The sequence below is a fragment of the Hirundo rustica genome, chromosome Z (assembly GCF_015227805.2).
Source record: "Hirundo rustica isolate bHirRus1 chromosome Z, bHirRus1.pri.v3, whole genome shotgun sequence".
NCBI classification, from domain to species: domain Eukaryota; kingdom Metazoa; phylum Chordata; class Aves; order Passeriformes; family Hirundinidae; genus Hirundo; species Hirundo rustica.
This window is the reverse complement of record NC_053488.1, coordinates 21,179,868-21,200,675: the sequence shown is the minus strand read 5'-3', so window position 1 is coordinate 21,200,675 and position 20,808 is coordinate 21,179,868. Positions and strand designations below refer to the sequence as shown.

At 40.3% G+C, this 20,808-nt stretch overlaps 1 protein-coding gene across 3 annotated transcripts in view; it reads left to right on the top strand.

Moving 5' to 3' along the window:
* The window catches only part of UNC13B (unc-13 homolog B), a 209,416-nt gene that overhangs the window by 122,626 nt on the left and 65,982 nt on the right, over positions 1 to 20,808 (top strand). For all 3 annotated transcript variants that reach the window (XM_040089892.2, XM_040089891.2, XM_040089890.2), the window contains exons 11-16: positions 607 to 653; positions 6,441 to 6,519; positions 8,245 to 8,319; positions 8,965 to 9,184; positions 16,823 to 17,050; positions 17,360 to 17,501. In XM_040089892.2, coding sequence (XP_039945826.1) covers positions 607 to 653; positions 6,441 to 6,519; positions 8,245 to 8,319; positions 8,965 to 9,184; positions 16,823 to 17,050; positions 17,360 to 17,501 — 791 coding nt within the window. The remainder of the gene's footprint in view (positions 1 to 606; positions 654 to 6,440; positions 6,520 to 8,244; positions 8,320 to 8,964; positions 9,185 to 16,822; positions 17,051 to 17,359; positions 17,502 to 20,808) is intronic.

The following is a 20,808-nucleotide window of genomic DNA, read 5'->3' as shown; positions in this document are numbered from 1 at the left end:
TTGCAGTCTGTGTTTTTTTCCATTACACTGTGGGATCCCAGTTGACCTGCAGGTAGTGGCTCTTTCTTCATGGCTGTTAGAAATTAAATACTTTCAGATGAGTGAAGCTGTAACGGGATCTTGCTGCTTAGGAGACTAAAGAGTTTTTGCATGGTCATGAACAAAGCTCACAAGTGTTCATACAGAGGTACATGTTAGTCTGTCATTTGTGCATTTTGTACAAAGGCTTTTAATTTATAACATCTTCATTATGACCACTTTCATGTTAAGTGGTGACCTGTAGTAGCAAGATCCCTCCAATAACTCATTGGTGTTGAAAAAAAAATAAAAAGTTTGTTTTCAAGACTGCCTTTTGAATGAGGAGTTGCACTGAACAGGCTCTTCAGGTTTCAGTCCTAGCTATTCAGTAAAATTACACAGTCTGTGTGTGTCTGTATGACTTACCCTGGCATCTTGGTCACTGGAGGTGTTTATGGAGTTTCTGTATGCATTTGCCTGCATGCAGTATGGTCTGTTACCCTTTCTGCAGAATACAATATAAATACTTCTTCTGGTGTTTCTGGAAACTAATTTCATGTTGGTTTTTTTCCCCTTCTCCCACTTCAGGGCCAAGATGAGGCTGATCCGTCAAAACCACCCTGGCTCAAAGGAGGGTAAGTAGTATTTTGAGACCTTTTATGCCTGTATTTATAATTAGAATGTACTTTAGAGGTCTACAGTTCAGTCTAAGTAAAAATAGCATTTATGATGTTTTTAATGAAATAATCAAGTGCCAAACCTCACTGAAGGCCAGGCTGCTGCTGTATTTCAGTCTCTTCTTAAGCAGCTGGAGGTGGGATGTGCAGCTCTTCCAGACCTGTGGTTAAGAACAAGGCTATAGTTGCAATGTATAATCAGTAATGTGTTAGCAGCAAGTGCTTATGGTAGCAGTATTAAGTCATTGCTACTGAACATCTCAGAGTGATGTGGTTGAAATAATTTCTCCAGATCAGTCGTTGGATTGGTGGCAGCAGAGGGGGGAAAGAGTAGCTCTGAAAGAGTGCTGTGTCTGCTGCTCTTAAAAGAGGAAGACAGGTTTGGGGAAGTCTTCTGTGTTTGCAACGATTCCTTGTAGTAGTTAAAACTGCACTAACTCTAGAAATTATTGCAATTTGTATTTTTAATGCTTTGCTCATCGTGCCTGTTTTGCACAGATGAGAGTGAGCAGGTTGTGCACTCCACAACACACTACTTGCAGCAAATGAAGCAGACAAATTCTGATTGTAATTGCAGCATGACACTCTGTGGTGATAGGTGCCAGCATGGCAGCTTCCGTGGGATCCTCTGGCAGAAAAAAGGCAGTGATACATTTTAAAGGTTATGTGCCTGATACGCAATCAGTGTGATTCAGGTTGGTGGTGGGGCACCCTTTAGGAACTGTCAGTCAGCATTAGCAAGATTTGCCCTGAAATCTCAGCCAGATGTTGGCTTGCTACACACTTAAGTTAATTCTCGTATTAGTGAGGGAAGCTTCCCTAATAAAACATGAAGCTAAATTGGAGGCTTTCTGCTGTTGGAGTCATTGTTCTGTGGTGTTGATATTCCCACAAAGCGTCACCTCTGGGTGCCTGGAGCTGCCTAGCAACCCCCTGCTTTTCCTAAGGAACCTGGGACTTAGTGAGCAGGCTGCTGGAGAATTGGCAATTTGAAGGAGCAGGAGGCAGTGATTTATTTTAACTATAAACAGCACCGTCTCCTGCTTTAACAAGGAGACTGTGTACTCTATTTATTGGTTCATGCACACCAAATTATTTCCTAGCCTGAAAGGTGGATACACCTGCAAGTCCTGAATTACTTAAACACGTATTGTCAATTCGAGGTATTGTTTGCTCTAATATGTCCTTTTTTCCTTTTCTGTGCAAGATACAACCAAACAGTCTTAATATAGTTCTGACAAAAGTTGGTTATACTCACTCATCCTGTGAAAGGGATTCCCAGAAGAGGTGGTTGTGGGTGGTGGTAAAACTTTAATTCCACCCTTAGCCACATTTTGCTTCAAAGTATATTAAATCATTTATGTTTTGAGTTGGTCTTTCAATGGGAGGATTAGAGTTGTGGTATACTTCTTCCTTTAAAGAGGTAGTTATCTTCTGTCATTGCAAACCACCTTAGCTTGCTTAGATTTGTCAAGATTAAATGGAAGTCTCTGTGTGATACAACTTGTATTAAAAGATGAATACATGCTTTAAGTAATTTTCAGTTACAGTATAGTGCAATAGGAGCTCCCTGTCTGTAATCACTGGCTTTGGAGATACCACTTCTAAAAAAAAGGTAGAATTGATATTATGGATCAGTCTCTGGATGTAGTATCTCTTATCTATATCTTTTATTTATTAGTGCAAATTATATTCTCATACAGAAATGCTATTCACTCCTCAATACAGCTCTCCATAATAATGCTATAAATATTACATCCATTGCAGAGGAGAGTTACCTTATGTAGTGGCTTCACATTCACCAAATTCTGGTTGCCAAATTTAGTGTAGTGGTCTTAGTGTTTATTCTCTTTCTGTGGGAGATGAGGAGAAAAGCAAAGCAGGTTCAAGCTTAGAAATGAACAAATAGTTTTATTAACACACACTTAAAGAATGGAAAAAGAAAGTTCGGGATAAACTAAAAACAGGATGAAACTCAAAAAAACACTCTTCCCTCCCCCTACAAACTGTTAACTTTCCTACAAAACAATATAAAGAGACAAAACCTGTGATTTTTAGTCAGTTTCACCATTTGACAATAGTCTTTCACCGATCTTTAGGAGAGGAGACTCTTAGAGTCATGGATCCCACTGACAACTTAGAACAGTTCTCTTGTGGGTTTTAACTGTCAAAAAAACAACTGCCTGGAGAAACCTGCCTTTGTGACCCTCCCAGGAGCAGTTTCCCAAGCTGCTTATGGGTCATAGATCTTAGACTTTTGCATACTGGGCTGTCACCTTTTAAAGATGAATAAAGCAAAGGATTCTTCACCTCAAGGTACAGAGATACCTTCTCACTTCTTCACTGGCACAGAGGGCTTCTCATCTTTATCTCTGTTCAAGCATTTTATAGGATTAATATTACTTAGTCTATCACAAACACCTTTGCTCAAATCCACACACAGATCTAAACCATCATCTCCCCAAATGCGTATCATTTTATGATTTAAAGAGATATTCTACATATAAAGTTCATCTCCATGGCTCAGTAAGGATGGAATGACAAACTCCTCAACCCCCAGTCCCAAATAGTCTTTTCACTCTTGCTCTACTGACTTCATGCTGTTTCTTCTCTATGGTCACTCTGTCCCTTTCTTTTCTTTCTTAGGGAAGGGTTAAGCCTTGGAAGCTTCTTTTTACTAGGAAAAGGTTAAATCTGTCCAGAGTCTTTTTTCTCTCGAGGCAGCTCATGGTGTTAGATGTTCAGGGCCATGCCGGTGAGGGAGGGAAGAACTCTCATGCAGAAACATCAGAGATCAGAGCACTCGGGCAGTCCGGAATCACAAAAAAACCCCAGGCAGGATCATAAATGCCTTCTCAGCCCACCCCTTGGTGTAAATCGGGGTGGCCTCAGCCTAAATGGTGCCCATAGCTCTTATCAGGGGCCCGGCAGAGATCTCTCCCTGCCCAGGGAAGTTTGGAGAAAGTAGTTGTTGTAAAGCAGCAACCTCTCCTTCCCCACCCCAACCCGGGAGCCGATGGAATCCGGCCAGGGCTCAGGCCAGATCCCCCCAAAAAGGGGAGGAAGCAGCAGGCTTAACTCGATGTTACCTGCTGAACCAACCAGTAGGAAAAGGGCTGACCTGCAGGAAATCAGGGGTTTTATATATGGGTACTTCCCAAGGTCACATTTGACATTCTCAGTGGTCAAAACAGATGCCAATATCCCAAATAACCTTCTGATAGGTCCCTGTCCTTTGTAAAGCAATTTGCAGGTCCTGACCAGGAAATACATTCCACATTTCTCCATAACTAAAAACTAAACTGTGCCAACCCATGACACCTTCTTACATATGAAACTACACTGGGTGTATTTGAGGCACTCTCAATTCTTCTGTCTGTATAAACACTGTAATTTTATTAAGCAAGGTGGCAGTTGGGCTTGAATAAAGGTACTGAGGTAGCTGAAAACACACTCCTGAAAATTTGGAATTGTTCTTGAATTTTTTAATTAATATTAACAAGCTAAAAGCAGGTCATCTGGGTGTGTAGCTATGTATGTACTAGGGCACCTCTCTTCAGAGACAAATAAAAGCACCTTTTAAATACATTTGTCATCCTGGCTTACCACTGGTTCTCTCATAAACCTCAATCTATCAAAAGTATTTTTCAACAAACCAAGTTGTTACTAGACATGTTTCTCAAGCACAGTAATTTATATAGGCTCATCTTGAATTTATAAAGCATGCAATTTTAATGTTCTTCTTTCCTGGGAAATGTCAGAGTATCACAGTTTCCTTTCAATTAAATTTGAAAAAAAAAATTGAAATCATGTAGGAAAAAAACTGTTAGCAGGAGCATTAACTCTGGAGTTTTACTTGTGATCATTTTGTTGCATCTTTTCAGGTTATACACTCTCTCTTTTGATTTTATATATGCTTTCATAATTCAAGGGATTTAGATAAATCCTTGACACAAAGCTTACCAGTAAAGCTGTGTTGTGGTTTAAGTAATCCTGGGATTCTTTGCATCATCCTAGTAAACTGCCATGACACCTATTTTACCCCAAAACAGTATCACCAGTATTGGAAAGGTTTTGTAACATAAAGGCAGCAGACAAATGTGGCAATATAAACATATTTCTTACTTCTTGCTAAGTCAGAAGGGGTTTTTGCAGTATGACTTGGTCAAGAAGTTTTTCTGGATAGCCTTTAGTAAAAAACACAGCATGGCCTCACTGTGAGAATTTCCAGTGTTGGAAAAATGCATTGTTGGAAAACTGGGGGGCTGGCACAGTTCCTGCAGTTACATATGACTGCTCACCTTCCCACCAGGCTTGTGCAGCCAGCAGCAGGTGTCAGCTCAGCCATGGCTCGGACACATCACCCTCCTACGCCCCATCAAAAAAGTCAATTGTACCATTACAATTCTGTCACATGTTTCTGTAATAATGGACTGTTTTCCTCTTTGTCACAGCCTCATGGGAGGCTGTGTTGTGACATCCTTGTCCCATCCTCAGGCTATACTATAGGTTTGGTCATGCTGGATGTTTTTGTTGTTTGGGGTTTATTTTGCCTTTGGCTGTATTTAAGGGGGCTTGAGTTCGCCCTGCTCTCTAATTGCTGCGGGTTGCCTCGTGTTGTTTATCAACCTCACAATTTTCATGGCATGTGCAAATCTGTAGTGGTAGTTTTCAAATGTAGTTCTTATGGTGGTAAGAACAGTTTGTCCCATACTCCTTTTTCCTGTAATTTTCCCACAGAGCGTTTTGACTGGGTACATTGTACCAAACCAAGAAAATAACCAGGCTGAAATTGCCAGCCAGTTCATCACAAAAAATACCAAAACGTGTAAGCCAGCATGGCAGGGAGTGAAGACAAATGGCTAAGGATGGAGAGGCAGAGGGTTCCTTTGCAGTCTCAAGAAGAAGGCCTCAGGAGCCATATTCTTGATGTTAGCAAGGCCTGAGAGCAGAGTGGAGACAGGGCAGATGAGAGAGGCACTGAGAGGTGCTGTGGGTTTTGCCTGCTAGGCTGAAGATTCATTGCAGGGAGGAAGCCACAGCAGAGAGGAGCGTGCTCAGTTTCCAGCTTTAGGAAAAAGCACTATCTAAAGTCCTTAGAGATGGATGCATTTACTGGGGACCTTTAAGGTGGATTAATAGACCCATCTTCAAGTACAGGTTTACATCCATGTTGTGTTACCAGAAAGTGGCAGGATCCAGGTGTAATTATCCAGGCTGGTCTCATTGGGAGGGAAGTAGGTTAGAGTGCTTTATTTCGTCAGGCTCTATCTGGTGCTGGAGTAGTTGCCCTTTGCTCCATTGTCACTTCTACCAGCAAATACCATCTCTTGTGTATACAGGTCTGCATGGCTTGAAATGCTGAGCATCATGAATGGTCTCTTTTACAGAAATAAAAATGATATGTGTTCTCGTACGATGTCAGAGTCTTTCCTAATAATTATATGGACCGCAAGAGCCAGTATTAAGTGTGTTCTAGACTAGGATCAGAAGATGGGTCGCAGCATCATGCCCCTGGGCTGATCCTCTTTGATGTACTCCCTCCTAACAACCAGCACCAAGCAGGAGTGTCTGGATTGTTGCATGTGAAGAAGATAAACACTTAATCGTCTTTGGCATTAACTTTACACTTTCTTAAGTATAATCTTCTGGATGCTTTTCTTCCTTCAGTAAAGCATCCCCCTCTTCACCCCTCCCAACCCTAAATTAATTAGTTTTTGGGTTTTTTTCCTCCTGAATTTCCAGGCCTGCAGGTGGTCTCTATGGCATCGATAGCATGCCTGATCTACGCAAAAAAAAGCCAATTCCGCTTGTCAGTGATCTGGTAAGAGTTTTGTTTGTTTCACTCCTGCCCCACAGCATTTACACAGCTGGCTTTACTTTCTTGATATATGGGAACATTCATTGTCACTTCTAGAAGCTCAAGCGTTTTGTTAAATTAATTCTTACACTAAAGGGTTAGGAGTACTGCTTGAAAAATCTGAATGAGAATGAGCTGTGGTTTTGTAGACAATTTCACTCATTTGACAGAATTAGGGTATTTCTCATGTTCTTAATCCTTTTTATTTTACACAAAATATTTGATTGTTTTTAGACCTGCATAATTTTTAAATGTTTTGCTAAAAATCACATACCTTAGGGAAAGTTATAATGTCCAAGTGAGGTTTGGCAGCTTACCAGAAGGCTGGAGTTTTAGAGGATAGATAAATGAGCATATGTGCTTGGATTTTAAAAGCTATTTGCAATATTGCCAGTAGACTTCTGCACTGAGGAGGCATGAGAACCAAGTGAGTAATGAGGACAACTTTCATATGCTTGTATGATATGGTAAAATAAGGCTTCTGCTGGACAAATGGTTTTTGGTTGGTTGTATTCAGTACACGTAGCGATTTCATACTTGAGAGAAATGCTGTAACAGCTGAAAGACCGAAGTTTCTATGTCCTGTAATTCATGTGAAAAGATGCATACAATTTTACCTGCCAGCTTATGCATGGGCAGCTTGGTATGCGTCTAGCTAATTGCTTGTATCTTAAATCTTTGCAACAATGGCATTAACTTGTATTACTTCCCTTGAATGCATTCACTCTCTCTCTTCACAGGCCATGGTAAGTGGAAGTGAAGACTACCCATCAAGTCTTCACCAGAAAAAAACTCCTTACTTTCTGTGGTCCCCCTCTACTTCTTTGCTTTTTGTTTTGAACCTGCAGTATTGCAGTGAATGCATATCCAGCGCTCTGTCCTGCTCCATCACTGTTGGAATGAACTTTTTGAGTTTCTCTTGAAACAGGATAAAACGGAACATAAATCGTACAAAACTGATAGAGTTGGATGATTTCAAAGCAAATGCTGCTATCTTTAAATCTCCTTCTCTGCCTTCATATTACTGGAGTGGCTGCAGAAATCCCTTGTATGCCACTGTGAGGTGCTGCAAAGACAATGCCCTGTGCTGTCCGCAGCTGCAAAGCAGCGTTGGCATGATGTGAAAGGCAGTTCTTCAAGGGGAAAATGTAGTTCATTGTGTTCAGTGATGGCTCATGAATGTGATAAACTGTCACATTCAAACCTCTGCTCCCAACTCATTCGCTTTCTTTTATCCTTATTACTTGCAACCACTTTACTGTCACATTTTGGGGTGTTGTATGTTTTACAAAGCTGATGAAATAATCTCCTTCTGGACATGAATTAAGTTAGATACAGAAAAGTGAGTCGGTTGTAGTGACCTCAGACAGTAGAAGGGCTACTGTTCCTACCAGAATGTAAAAGTGGAGATGGGAACCCAGGTTTCCTTGGCAATTCTTTCAGAGAAGCAAATCGAAATTTACTAGAGTGAGACTGATTATGGACAGATGGAAACAAGTTGGAGATCTTTCAGAGTATACATTTAACTCCTCTGAGATGTGAGCAGTCATTTAAGAAACCAGCTTAAATGCAGTAGATTTCTGGTTTGATCTCTGACATGACAGAGGCCCCTTGCTCACATCTCTGGGCATATAATGCCATTGCACTTGTAAATGTCAGTGGTGAATAACAAACTTTCTTCCTCCCCAGTCACTGGTTCAATCCCGAAAAGCTGGAATTACCTCAGCAATGGCTACTAGAACATCGCTCAAAGATGAAGAGCTGGTAAGTGGGAGGGTTGCTTGACTTCTCTTAATTCTTAGTAAGCAAATTAAAGGGATTTGGCTCTATGAGATCCAGAACCAGCTTCACAGATGTCTAGAAATACAGATGCAAGGCTTCCTGTTACCATTTGTTTAAAGGAACTAAACACATAAAAATAATATTTAATGTGTCATTATAATGCTGAAAAATATAGAAACACAGAATCACAGAATATGCTGAGTTGGAAAGGCACCCATCAGAATCATTGAGTTCAACTCCTGATCCTGCATAGGACACCCCAAGAGACATCATCTGCCTTGACAATGTTGTCCAAACACTTCTTGATCTCAATAATCTTACCATTTGTTTCTGTGCTATCTGCCATAAGGGACAGTGTATGAAACTTGCTTCATTCAAGATATTTCCCATCCACAAACATTAATTGTTGTCTTCCAACTTTTTTAATGTCTGGGGACATTTTTAGAGGGTGAGGGGTGTCCTCACCTTCCTGACACCACATGTAAAAATTTGATGCATTTGTCCACCTCAAATGTGCAGCTTTGTTGCATTGGTCATGCCTTTTCCTGTAAAACTCTTGTGTTAAACAGAAGAAATAGGCTCAGTCACCTTCCTCGATTTTGGTTTACATGTGCTCTTGCCTTTCAGAAATCTCATGTCTACAAGAAGACCTTGCAAGCCTTAATTTACCCTATCTCTTGTACAACCCCACACAACTTTGAAGTGTGGACAGCCACAACTCCTACCTACTGCTATGAATGTGAGGGGCTGCTGTGGGGCATCGCACGGCAGGGAATGCGCTGCGGGGAGTGCGGGGTCAAGTGCCACGAGAAGTGCCAAGACTTGCTCAATGCTGACTGCCTACAGAGTGAGTAGTGGCCAGTGGAGTGTAGCTGTTTCAGAAATTGTTGCCAGAGCCTTCCTAAATGTACTGCTGATATCTCAGGGATCAGTGAAGCTGCAGTGATTAAAGTGACTGTGTGTTTTCCGAAAACGTGCCATTGGGCACCTTGGGGAGGGCACAGACAGCTCCACTGATGCAGAAGAACTTTGCAGCAGTGTGCATGATGTCCTTTGAAAGAAGGTTTAATTCTTTTTCACATCTGTTCGTTGGTTTTGGTTGATTTTTTTGATAGTTGGTTTGGGTTTTTTGTTTTGTTTGCTCTCTTTGTGTCATCTCAGATTGTGTATTTGCCAGCGTATCCTTCATTGAAGTGTGGGTTGGATGAATAGGGTATGAGGCAGAATATTCTGACTTTTGTTCTGTCCCTCCTGCCCTAGTATTGCAGTCAGGTTGCTTGTTCCAGCCATCAGTCTGTGTCACTGTTTTAAGCTTTTTAGAGCAACACTGTGTTCCTGCTTAGAGTCCCTGGACTTAGCTTGGATTATCTATACCAACAGCAGCCTGGGAAGGCATTTTGTCTTTTCAGCATTAGGCTTGCTTGGCTGAACCACTTTAGAGACCTAGGGCTGAGTTAACAGAGATGGTGGGTCAGCTACAAAGGTGTTGCTTGAGTATATAGGCAGTATTTCATCTTCCTGCTAGCATTTCTGTTTATTTTATTGGTGTAAAAACTAAGTAAAACTAAATAAAAAACTAAGTCACCTCTTAAAGGAACTCTAACTTTGCAGAATAAATGGCACCTTGCACAAACAGTGGAGAAGTTTAAAAGGAATTTGATTAAAGGGAGAAAAAAAAGAGAAAAAAGAATTCATTTAGGCATCTGCCTTGGTCCAGTTGTTTTCAGTTGCTTAAAATACCATTTCTTAATTCAGTCTCAAATTTATATTCCTGCTTGAGAGCAAAGTATCTCAGTCTAAATAGAATAGACATTTCTTTCATGTGTATTAAGTGTTGAGGAGGAAGGTGTGGCTCTTTCTGTCCACTCTTACTTTTCTTGTCATTGTAGCTTGATGGACTAAGTCAAAGGAATCAGAAAGTTTGTGAATATGAAGGGACTTACTGCAAATTCCTGTCAGCAATTCTAGGAATATAAAAAGTCAGATCTTGTGTCTGCCTTAGGCTATAGTTGTTTGGGAAAGCCAGGCTGTGTGATTCAGCAAAGGATACCAGTGAATCATAGGTCATTTGTTTTTTCTTATGACTCTTCTTAACACTTCAAATGGATATAGTTTATACTTGTGTTTTTGATGTATACAAAATCTTAAATTTGTCATAGTTAGGTCTAGAACTATTTGCAATGCTTTATTTGTAAGACACATCTGATCTGGCCAAACACCTCTGTCCCTCAGTTGCTTAGCAGTTCTAGATTTGTCTTCGAGGGTTGGGAGGTGAGTTTATTGCATTTGAATGGCTGCATCATTGGCACCTTGACTTTGTTGAGACCTTTCTGTGACTGAGCAAAGAGCCGTGGTGTTGCATTTAGTCCAGGAGAATGTAGTTTGGTCGTAGCTCAGTTTTCTGTCACAGTCTGATGCACAGAGTCAGTTCCTGAGTTTTTTATTTCTGGAGTTCATCAGAACTCTCTGCTAACTGGTAGTTTTTGGTATTTGAGGTGAAAAGCTCAAGGCATCGAGACTTGATTCAGATACATACCCATAATGCTGTAATGTTGCAAGGGAGTTGTGATATCTCAGTGAGGGAGAAATCTGTGGAGGACAGAGGAGGATTAGGTTTGCACCAGCAGCAGAGAGGGAACAGTCACAAAGCTGTTGTACAGAGCAGTGGTTCTGAAGTTGAAAACAACAGGGAAAAACCTCTGTATTAAAGAAATAGCTAATGAGTAAGAAGAAGTATGTGCCTGCAGAGGAGGGTTGTGGCTACCTATGTTCAAGAAGGGAGACTTCAGGTGGGAATGAGTGCTAGAGAGAGTTCAGTAGTAATGGGAGAAATATGAGAATGTCTTGAGAGAGGATGATAAAAGATTGTTAATCTTTCAAGAGATAGGCTTGGCAGTCTGGGATAGGAGGGGAGGAATGATGCTATTTAAAAAAAAAAAAAAAAAAAAAAAAGAATCAGCTATGCTGGGTCTGTCCTAATAGAATGTTTCTAAAGGGATGTTGTGCAGCCCAGGGTATAGGGTATAGGTGTACAACCTGTACCTAGTGCACCTGCTGTAACTCTGGTTTCCTCCTACAGTTTACAGTTATCCATATCTTAAAGCCTTTCTGGGGCAGTAGATACTGTTTCATAGCTTGCAGCAGAGGCTCTGTGAATTGGCTTAATCCTTGTTTGAACCTGTTTATGCTTTCAGATGTTGGGGAAGAGGGAGATAAACTACAGGGAGAAAGATGATCCATTTAAGCTTATTGTTTACAAAAGAGAAAAAGGGCTGAATTTCCTGTGAGAAAATTAAAGGTAGAAGGCAACCTCAGTGATTCAGATTCCCTGAGAACAGGGAGTCTCTGGAGCTGAGACTGAAGAATAACCATGGGGGAAGGTTTTCTTATCTCCAGTTGTAATTATATAATCTTATACAATAGGCTCTGGGATGTGACGATGGCAATACTTCGTGTTTTTCCATAGAATAGAAGAAGCAGCTGGAAATTACTTTTCATATATGGCAAAGCACTAAGTAAGAACTTGTTATTTTATTCAGGGGGTTGCAGATGTTTTCACATTTTATTTCAGAAGTAAACTCAGGATACTTTATCATGCAGAGTTACAGAAACAGAGAGGAAACAACTAAGAGTACACCAGGCTTAAAATGTGTGAAGGGTGTAGAAAGATAAAACTCAACCAAAAAAATTTTAACTTATTGCATTACTTGTAAATGTGTCCAGAATCAAGGAAGAGACACTGTGAGCAGAGTCTGCAGGGTTACCCACTGTGAATGTGGAAGGTATCATTAGCTGGGGTAGAGATGTAGCGAAAGCTGGAGACGGTAATTGTCTAATGAAAAGACAGAGGAGAGAGAGGATAGTGGTGGGAGTTGGAGAAAGGGGTGAATGTGCTTCTGGAATGGAAAAACATTTGTTATCAATACTAGAAATGTATTAAAAGACAATTTCAGGCAACTGTGTTCTTTGCTTCAGTGTGTTCATGCTAAAATTCTTCAAACTGGAACACAGCAAGCCAGAGGAAAATGGAGAAGTTTAATTTCTTTTTGTACATATGTTTGGAGAACATAGTCTGTGCTTGAGGAATGAAAAACAGGGTGTCTCAGGGGACAAACAACAGTTTAGAGATCCCATAAATTCAAGACTGAACTTTCTTGTATACTGAACTCAGGACAATTTTTTCCTGACAGAAGCTTTATTGTTGCTGTTGGCAAAAAACCCAAAACATTCACAGGACATACCTTCACTTATGTCTATTTAGGGCTTCCAGAAAATGTTACAGTGGAGTAAAATAAATTTTCAGACTGGCAGCAAATACAATCCTATTGATTATACCTTGATACCTCAGGATATATATTCACTTAAGTCTGTGTAAGTCCTTCAGAAAATGTTGCATTGGAGTAAAATGAATGTTCAGGTTGGTCGCAAATACTTCTCCATTGTTTATGCCTTAAAATAGGTAGACACCTGGGGTTTTATTCCTTAGATCCAGAATGTGCTGTTTATCTATTTTCCATCCTTCATACCTTTCTGGGAAAGATAATTCTCCAAGTCTTTTAGAATTAAGTTTGGTTATTTCTTCTGAAGGTATTTTTCTTTGTCCCTGTGTTTTTAAGAAAGTTGTTATCTGATACATTCAACAAATTTATCATCAGTGTTGGACTGCACTGGTGAAAAAAATTCAGCAATGCTTTGTTGCAATTTGAATCAAAACCCATTTGCACTGCTTCAGCAAGGATGTTCCATGAATTTGTGGTGTCTGAAGTGCAAAAAACCTGGAATCAGCTGTAGTATGTGTACTGCAGCCTCCTGGTTCAAAGTATTGCAGGTACTTAGGAGTTACTATTCTGATGATAGGACACATACCTTTTCATCATAAGCTCATAAATACTTGCTCAAGGGATAGTGCTCTCTTTTTAGCCACCTATTATTCTTGGTAGTAGAAATCCCTCTGAACCTTTCCTTTCTTACTTGGCTGAGAGTGGATAAAGGGATGTTCTTTAACATCCCCATGGCATGCAAGGCTTTTGGAAACTGAGCTTTTATTTCTTGTCTTGAGAACTGGTATAGTACTAACTGAATTACAGTGAGTTGGGCAGAAAGAGTAAATCAGGGCTGGATGTGTAGGAGACGATGGAACAAGTGCAGAGGAGTGATTACCAAGAGGGTGGTAGGGAAGGACATTATGTGAGCAAGAGCCTGGTAAGAGGCCTGTACAGTTCAGGGCTAACTTTTTTGTTTGGATACATTTTGACTCAGGACTGTGAGGCAGGTGTAACTTGCTTTTTGGATGAGAAACTTGTGTGTGTTGTACTCTGAGTTCAGAAGCTGCACTTCAGAGGCCGAGTCAATGAGTGGGATGTTAGTCAGACCGATTAAGTTATGTGCTAATCATCTTGGCTTCTGGGTTGAATGATGATTAGGCACCATGGTGATGAGCAGTTGTTTGGTCCCAGAGTCCTATGTAGAAAAATATTTGCACAGAAGGAAGAAGGATACCTTTATTTGAAACTTGAATATCTATTTTAAGTTTCAGGAATATATAATTTCTAAGCATTATCCGCCTACTGAACAGCTGCCTTGTATCCTAACAGTGTTGCTTTCTTGAATTCTTAAAGCATAGAATAACAGCACTGGTGGTTTACTAATAGCTGTATCAATACAATTCCCAATATAGATACATTTGTTTTCTGTTTCCAGTCATAAACTGAGTAATAATTTGGTCCTGTAGAGGAAGAAAGAAAGCCCAGAACCTGTACACATCACCTGTATATTCCAATGATACACTGACCAAAAACCTCTTTGCAGCTTGAAGAAACACAATCCCAGTCTAAGACCAGGAAAAGCACCCTCTGCTATTCAGTATAGTGACATGTTTTGCCTTTAAAACTCATATATCATAGTTAATTAGTCTCCCAGTGTTTGGTTTAGGAGCCTTCTTGGTTGTGTACCAAGAATAGGTATCAAAATTAAAAGACTGTGTTGTTGAGACAGCAGAACAGACATTATGTGTTCTTTGTTAGTCTGTATTGTTAAATAAAGTGTCTGTCTGATTCAGGCTTTTGCTCTGCAGTTCAGGCACAGTCTCTGCAGGCAGAGAGAGACCTTTTCCAGAGAAGAAATAACGGAGCTTCCTGGGCAGATTGTCTGGGCATCATGGGGAAGCAGTGTGGATAGAGGTCACGGGTTTCCTCTGGTGTCACAAGGCAGAGCCAAGTCTTGGAGGTGACTAGAAGGCTGTAGGGATGTGTGTCTCGTCATAGTCTGAACATCCTGCAATCCAGGGTGCAGGATGTTCATGCATCCTGCAACCCAGACTGCTGCTAGGCTTGCAGAGGATAAATCCACGTGCGAGGTCCCTGGAGGCTGTTCGGATGTTAAACATGGTTTTCATGAGAACTCTCCATTTGTCCAAATTTGCATTCTAAAGCCTCCTGCAAGGCTTGCATTAAGCAGAGTTTTAATTTGCTCTGAGTTTCCTTAAAGTTAGAAAGGTCAGGGCAGAGTTGATTTCTTTGGATCATGACAGATGTCAGAATTTCAGCTAGGAAAGGCAAATTGTTCAGTTTGGCCTTTCCCAATTTCCCAGTAGTTTTCTGTTGTCCTGCATATATAGCATAGAGTCCATCTCCATCCTCAGGAGACCTAGTTCTATTAAAGCTGAATAGCACTTCTTATCTGAAGTTCAAAGCATAGCCCTGGTATCATTTCAATTTCATATTCCTTTAATAAATGTTAGGTGCATCACCAATGAGTAGAAACAGCAGGGATTGTGTAATTAATTCCAGTATATTTGATTTCATTTCATCTTAAGCCAACAACAGGAAACTCTGGGGCATGTACTTTCTATTGTACTAAATGAAATACTGAACATCAAGCCCCTAGCAAGAAAAATGAAGAAGTACTCAGGTAATGTGAAATTATGACTTGTTTCACACCCAGGTCCTTAATAATATGCCTTGGTGTGCAGTGTCTTTAGTGAACTTCTGGCACTTCAGTGGTAACAGTCTATTGCAAAATGGTTTTATTCTCTTTGGTCATGTACTGCTGGGCTCCCCTGTGTGTATGTGTTTTTAGGACTTTTTTCATATTTAGTCACTACTTGCTGAAACAGTTTCGTATGCAAAATGAGTTCCTTATAGCAGCAAGGGCACTTAAGATACTGTATTTGCCCACTTCTAGAAGAAAACAGTTTCATGTGTCTTTGTGATTGGTGACTCCCTTTGCACGCTCCTTACACTTGCTTTAATACATATTTTTAAGGTAATTTAATATTTGGTGAATATCTGAATGAGGACATTTTTCCTAGGACTAAGCTTACTTTAATTAAACTATCCTGGAGAAGAAAAACAAACGAAAGTATATTACATGAAACAGAAAGGTTATGATTGAATGTGTTCACGGGACTTTTGTACTGGTTTAACTTAATCTGATTTAAGATCATAATTTGAAATTGCTGCAGACAGTGTGTAGAGAGACTGTGTTCAATCCTGAGATCCTGCTTTTCATTTCACACCTGAGTTATCTGCCCTGTTAGCTCACATTGGTGCTGTTATTGATGCATGTCTCACATCTGACACAGTAGTCAATTTCTAAATTTTGATAGTAAAAATGACTGTCAGGATTGAGTAGGAAGTATTTGGTGGTAGGAGTAGTCTTATCTCATAATAATAAGAACTTTGAAATTTTTAAGAGGTATACAAGCAACCAGAGTCTTCTGTCAGATGGAGTTGACTACCTGTGCAGTTACAGACTGTGCCTAGCTCTTGTGTTTCCAGCTGCTGTAGTAGCACTGCATGGTTATAATGGCCCAAGTTTTGAATTCTTGGGTTTGCTATCTTATTTGTTACAGTTAATATACCTGTGCAGTTCTAGAAATTGATTGTTTGAGTTGTCTCCATGTGAACTGATGAAATAGAAAGGCATCCAGGGAGGCACTCTGTGTTTCTGCAGCTTGATGCCTGATCCAAACAGGGTCATTCCAGGCAGAAGGAGACATAGATTTGCAGTGACTCTGAGCTTTGTGACACACATAGGTAGAAAATGAATCCATCTGATCTTCTCTTCTGTGGTCCTGAAGTGCAGCACTGTGACAAGCTCATAGCTACTATTTGTAATGGAAGTCCTATGTCCTCTTCTTAGCACTTGCCTAAGCAAGGATTTATTTATTCATTGCAAGATAAGAGGCCATGCTGATGCCTGCTGTTAATTTAAGAACTTCATTCCTGGGTGTTCCTCAGCTGTAAATCAACCCGTTGTTAGGAGGGCAATCTGATCCCAGATTATAGAGGAACTACTCCTCCTGCCTCCGGATGTCCAAGTTCTCTGTGTATGTTGGAACAGGGGTGATAGCATATAAATGTCAGTATCAGGAGCCATCATGTGAAGGGTATCTTGTAGCTTTGATGCCCCTGTCCAGAATCAGTGAGATGTGATTTTGTGTGTGTTTGTTCCAGATGAGCATTGTATATTTTCTGGTGCACAGGAGCAGCGGAGAAGAGCTCAAAGCATGGAGCTGAAGACCGGACCCAGAATTTCATCATGGCCATGAAGGATCGCATGAAAATCCGAGAGCGGAATAAGCCTGAGATCTTTGACTTGATCAGAGATGTGTTTTGTGAGAGCAAAATGACACATGCTCAGCAGATGAAGACCGTGAAACAGAGCGTGCTTGATGGTACCTCAAAATGGTCAGCAAAGATCACGATCACTGGTGAGCTGGAGAGTCAGGGGTTCTCTTGGTCTCACTTGGGAGCCTCAAGTAAGAGAGTTGGTGTGACATTAGAACAGAGAGAAAGGGCTTCTCTGACCTTTTGTGTTTTTCAGCTGGGTGCACATACAGGTAACAGGTGCAGATACGTCTACTGCAGGCACTGTAGTGCACCATGAGCTGAGGCTCATCAGAAATGCTTTCACGAGAGATATTCCTAGTTCTCTGGCCGTTCTGAGCTGCTTCTTCACATTGTGATTGGACACATTGTCTTGTTGCAGAGTGGTGGTAACTCTTCTTTTTTCCTTTCAGTGGTGTGTGCTCAGGGTCTGCAGGCCAAAGACAAGACTGGATCCAGTGATCCGTATGTAACTGTTCAAGTGGGTAAAACAAAGAAGAGGACAAAAACGATCTTTGGGAATTTGAACCCTGTATGGGAAGAGAAGTTTTACTTGTAAGTGCTCTGACAAGGACTCTCAGCCCCATGTCACCTGTTAGTATGGTCTGTGCTTTGACAGCTGTGTCTTCTCTCAGTATGCATTCCCACATCACCTGTAATCTGGGATGGTTCTATTTTTGCTCAGCATTGTGTGTGTGTGGAGGGTTGACATCTTTAACAATGTAGGCAGTGCACACCTATTTATCCCATCTGTCTTGCTTGTGTATATACAAATTGTCTGCTTTATGAACACTTCTATGCTGATGTTCCTAGAGAATGCTAAAGAAAAAGGAAAATATTTAAATCAGCAGCTATTGCTCTTGACTAAAAAAAAAATTCCTTGTAATATGAGAGTAAAATCTGTGTAAAAGACTGAGGAAACTTCTGAGACCTATTTCTGGGATCTGCTACTGGTGTTTGGCAACCAAATTTAAAGGTAATTAGTTTTTGGTTGTCTGTGACACCAGCAGCCTCTTCTTTCAGTTTTGGAACATCAATGTACCAATATCTCAAAGGAGTATTTGTTGTGAGAGAGAGCTTCCAAGATGTTCAATGTATTGAGGACTGAATTGAAAGCAAAGACTGGAGGCACAATTCTTTATATAACAGCTACACTCAAAATACATTGTTCTATCCTGCTTTTATTGAATAAGTAATCAGAACCCTCACTTTGTCACTGAACATGTTATAAACCAAAATGGAGACGTGAAATCCAGCAACTGTTTTCTGAAGATTCTGAGTGATCTCCTTCAAAATCAACAATCTTTATTTCTTTTAATATGTAAGGTTTTCCATTGTACCATCTCTCTTCTTCCTTTCTTTTCCTCCTGTTCTTTCCTAAACTGCTTGGAGGGAGCTCTCTCTGCAAAATGCAATTTGTTTGTGTTTTAAAATCAGTTGTTAGGAGGGCTTTACAATGTACAATCTAGCTTTACAATGTACAATCTTGTAGAAACAAGATTATTTTTAAGCAGTTTTGAGCTACTCATTAACATCAGAAAAATCTTACTGCTATTTTGAATGAATAGCTTTATTCATTCTGGATTTATTCTTGGTTTAATCCAAGGTAACATTTTTGCTTGGTAAGTAGGAAGAATCTTAGGTGCCATTTGCATAGTTCTAGTCACAATAGCAGCAAATCTATGTGGGAGCCTTAAGGACCTTGATTTACCATGCCAAGTAGTTACCATGGTATTTGCAGTGTGCTCCCTTCTAATTTTAGGAGCTTCAGCAAATGCTCTGTTTAAAGATAGATAGCAGAGTGTGACAGATGTCACCCTTTTAATGGTGACACTGTTTAGACTTAATCGCCATGTCCATGATTCAGCAGATAGCATGCACTTGGGCATTAGAGTTGATGCGGCTTTCTGTCTTGCCTGTGTTGGTTGCCTTCCTTGCCTTGGAATAGCAGGAGGAGGTGAAGGGAATGAGCACAGTGTCCACACTGATGGCTGAAGAGCATTCAGTACTGCAGTCAGTGTGTTGTTTCATTAGTAGATATCAAAGCTCACCTTCTGCTGGATGAGGAGAGAGTTATTTAGAGGCATGTGCAGCACTGGTTTTCTACACACCCATGTTTCTGTTTTACATTTATGGATCTTTTTGCATCTAACAGCCCTTTAACTTCTAAAATTTTCTAACCCATAATCAAATGGAAATTCAAATCAACACATTCAGGCCCAAAATACCCATTACATACCAGGCTGTTTTCGAAGAGACTGTCAGGTCAATCAAGAGATTGTCAGATTTTAAAGGGTTGGATGGGGAGTTGTCTTTTATTCTTAGAATGAGGTTAATTTCTTGTAGTGAGAGAAAGGTCTGCTGGTGGTTACTGAAAGCTTTGCAGTTGATATATGAAAGCTTTGGTGTTCAAAATGGTTGAACAATAAAAAAGGAGCAAGATGTGTAAGTAGAGAGGTCAGGTCAGTTACTAATGTGTGTGTCAGCAGTGCTGGCTTGGTGGACTTGTTTGTAGCTGATGTTCATTAGGTGCCTAGTGCCTTCCGTGCAATCACAATTCCAGTGTGTTTTTCAAAGGTTGTATGTAGAGCCAGAAATCTCTGCACATCAGTCGTTAGAATTAAAACACTGTTATTATAACCATGGCATAAATGAAGGCACGCTTTGTACAGATGAGTGGTAGAATTCTTTCTACAAGCTCAATAAAGTTGATTAAAAGCAGTTTAAATAAGTTTGAAAATTTTTATTTTCAAAAATAAAATTGAATAAATTGGCTATAATAAATAGCCAATTTATTAATATAATAAAATTGGTCTCTGGTAGCCTATTGTAAATAGGGAGTTTTATGCTTATTTATGGTGGTTGATAGAAAAGTATGTAAACTTAAATATCTCTCCCTAAAAATGGCTTTGTTCGTTTTCCATATATTTTCAGAAAAAAAATAATGTGACAGGTTTGACCCAATTCTGAAGTCCAGATTTAGAATCATATTTTAGAAAAGGGCGAGGTTGAAAATGCTCTGGGTTTCCTTTTAAGTGCTTTTTAGGTCATTACTAGCCTGTGTAGCTGTAGGCCTTTGCTTAGATTAATCACCAGTTCTTGAAATGTATTCATGTTGCCTGAGTAAGTGATTTGCAGGCTGTTTCTTTCTGAAAATTATCTCTTTGTATATTTACGTCAAGAGCTTTAGGAAATAGGTTGTTATGGAGGGATTTTTGTGTATTTCATCAGTGTTTGAAGACCTTTGAAAACATAAGGTGTTGATTTTTCTGCTCTGTTCAAAGTGTTGCAGGCTTGATGCAGACTTGGCATATATGGTGCTTGGCAGCAGGAAGTTTGGTGGGGGACTCCAGTCGCTGCTCCAGCACAATGTTCTGTGAACAAGCACTAAGGAAACCCTACTTCCCTTGGGTTTACAGCCTCTTCCCTCCCACAGTAAATCCCAGTTTCTTTCCTCTAGTTGTCCTGAGCAGGCTTACAGATGTCCTGCTCCATTTGCTATGTACTTTCCTCCCTTGTGCCCTCAGCTCTCCTCCCTTACCCGTAGCTCTGGCTGGAGAGACGGCAGCATGTGTCCTGCCTGCAGCTGGATTCTGAGTTGTCTGTAGCAGTTGGTACATGAGAGCCAGCTGGCTGCAGGCTTTCTAGGGACAGCAGCTGGTATGGGTTTCTCTTCTCCATCTAGCTGTTGCTTTTTCACAAAACCTCTTGGAACGTAGAAGCTTTCATAACAAGTCTGCATAACTCTCATTTCCTTATGAAGCAGTCCAGTAATATTAGAAGGAAACTATATTTGCCATATTCAGTGCAACTGGAACAAGGCAGTAATTCGCCATTTGGGCATGTTTTAGACTGTCATTGG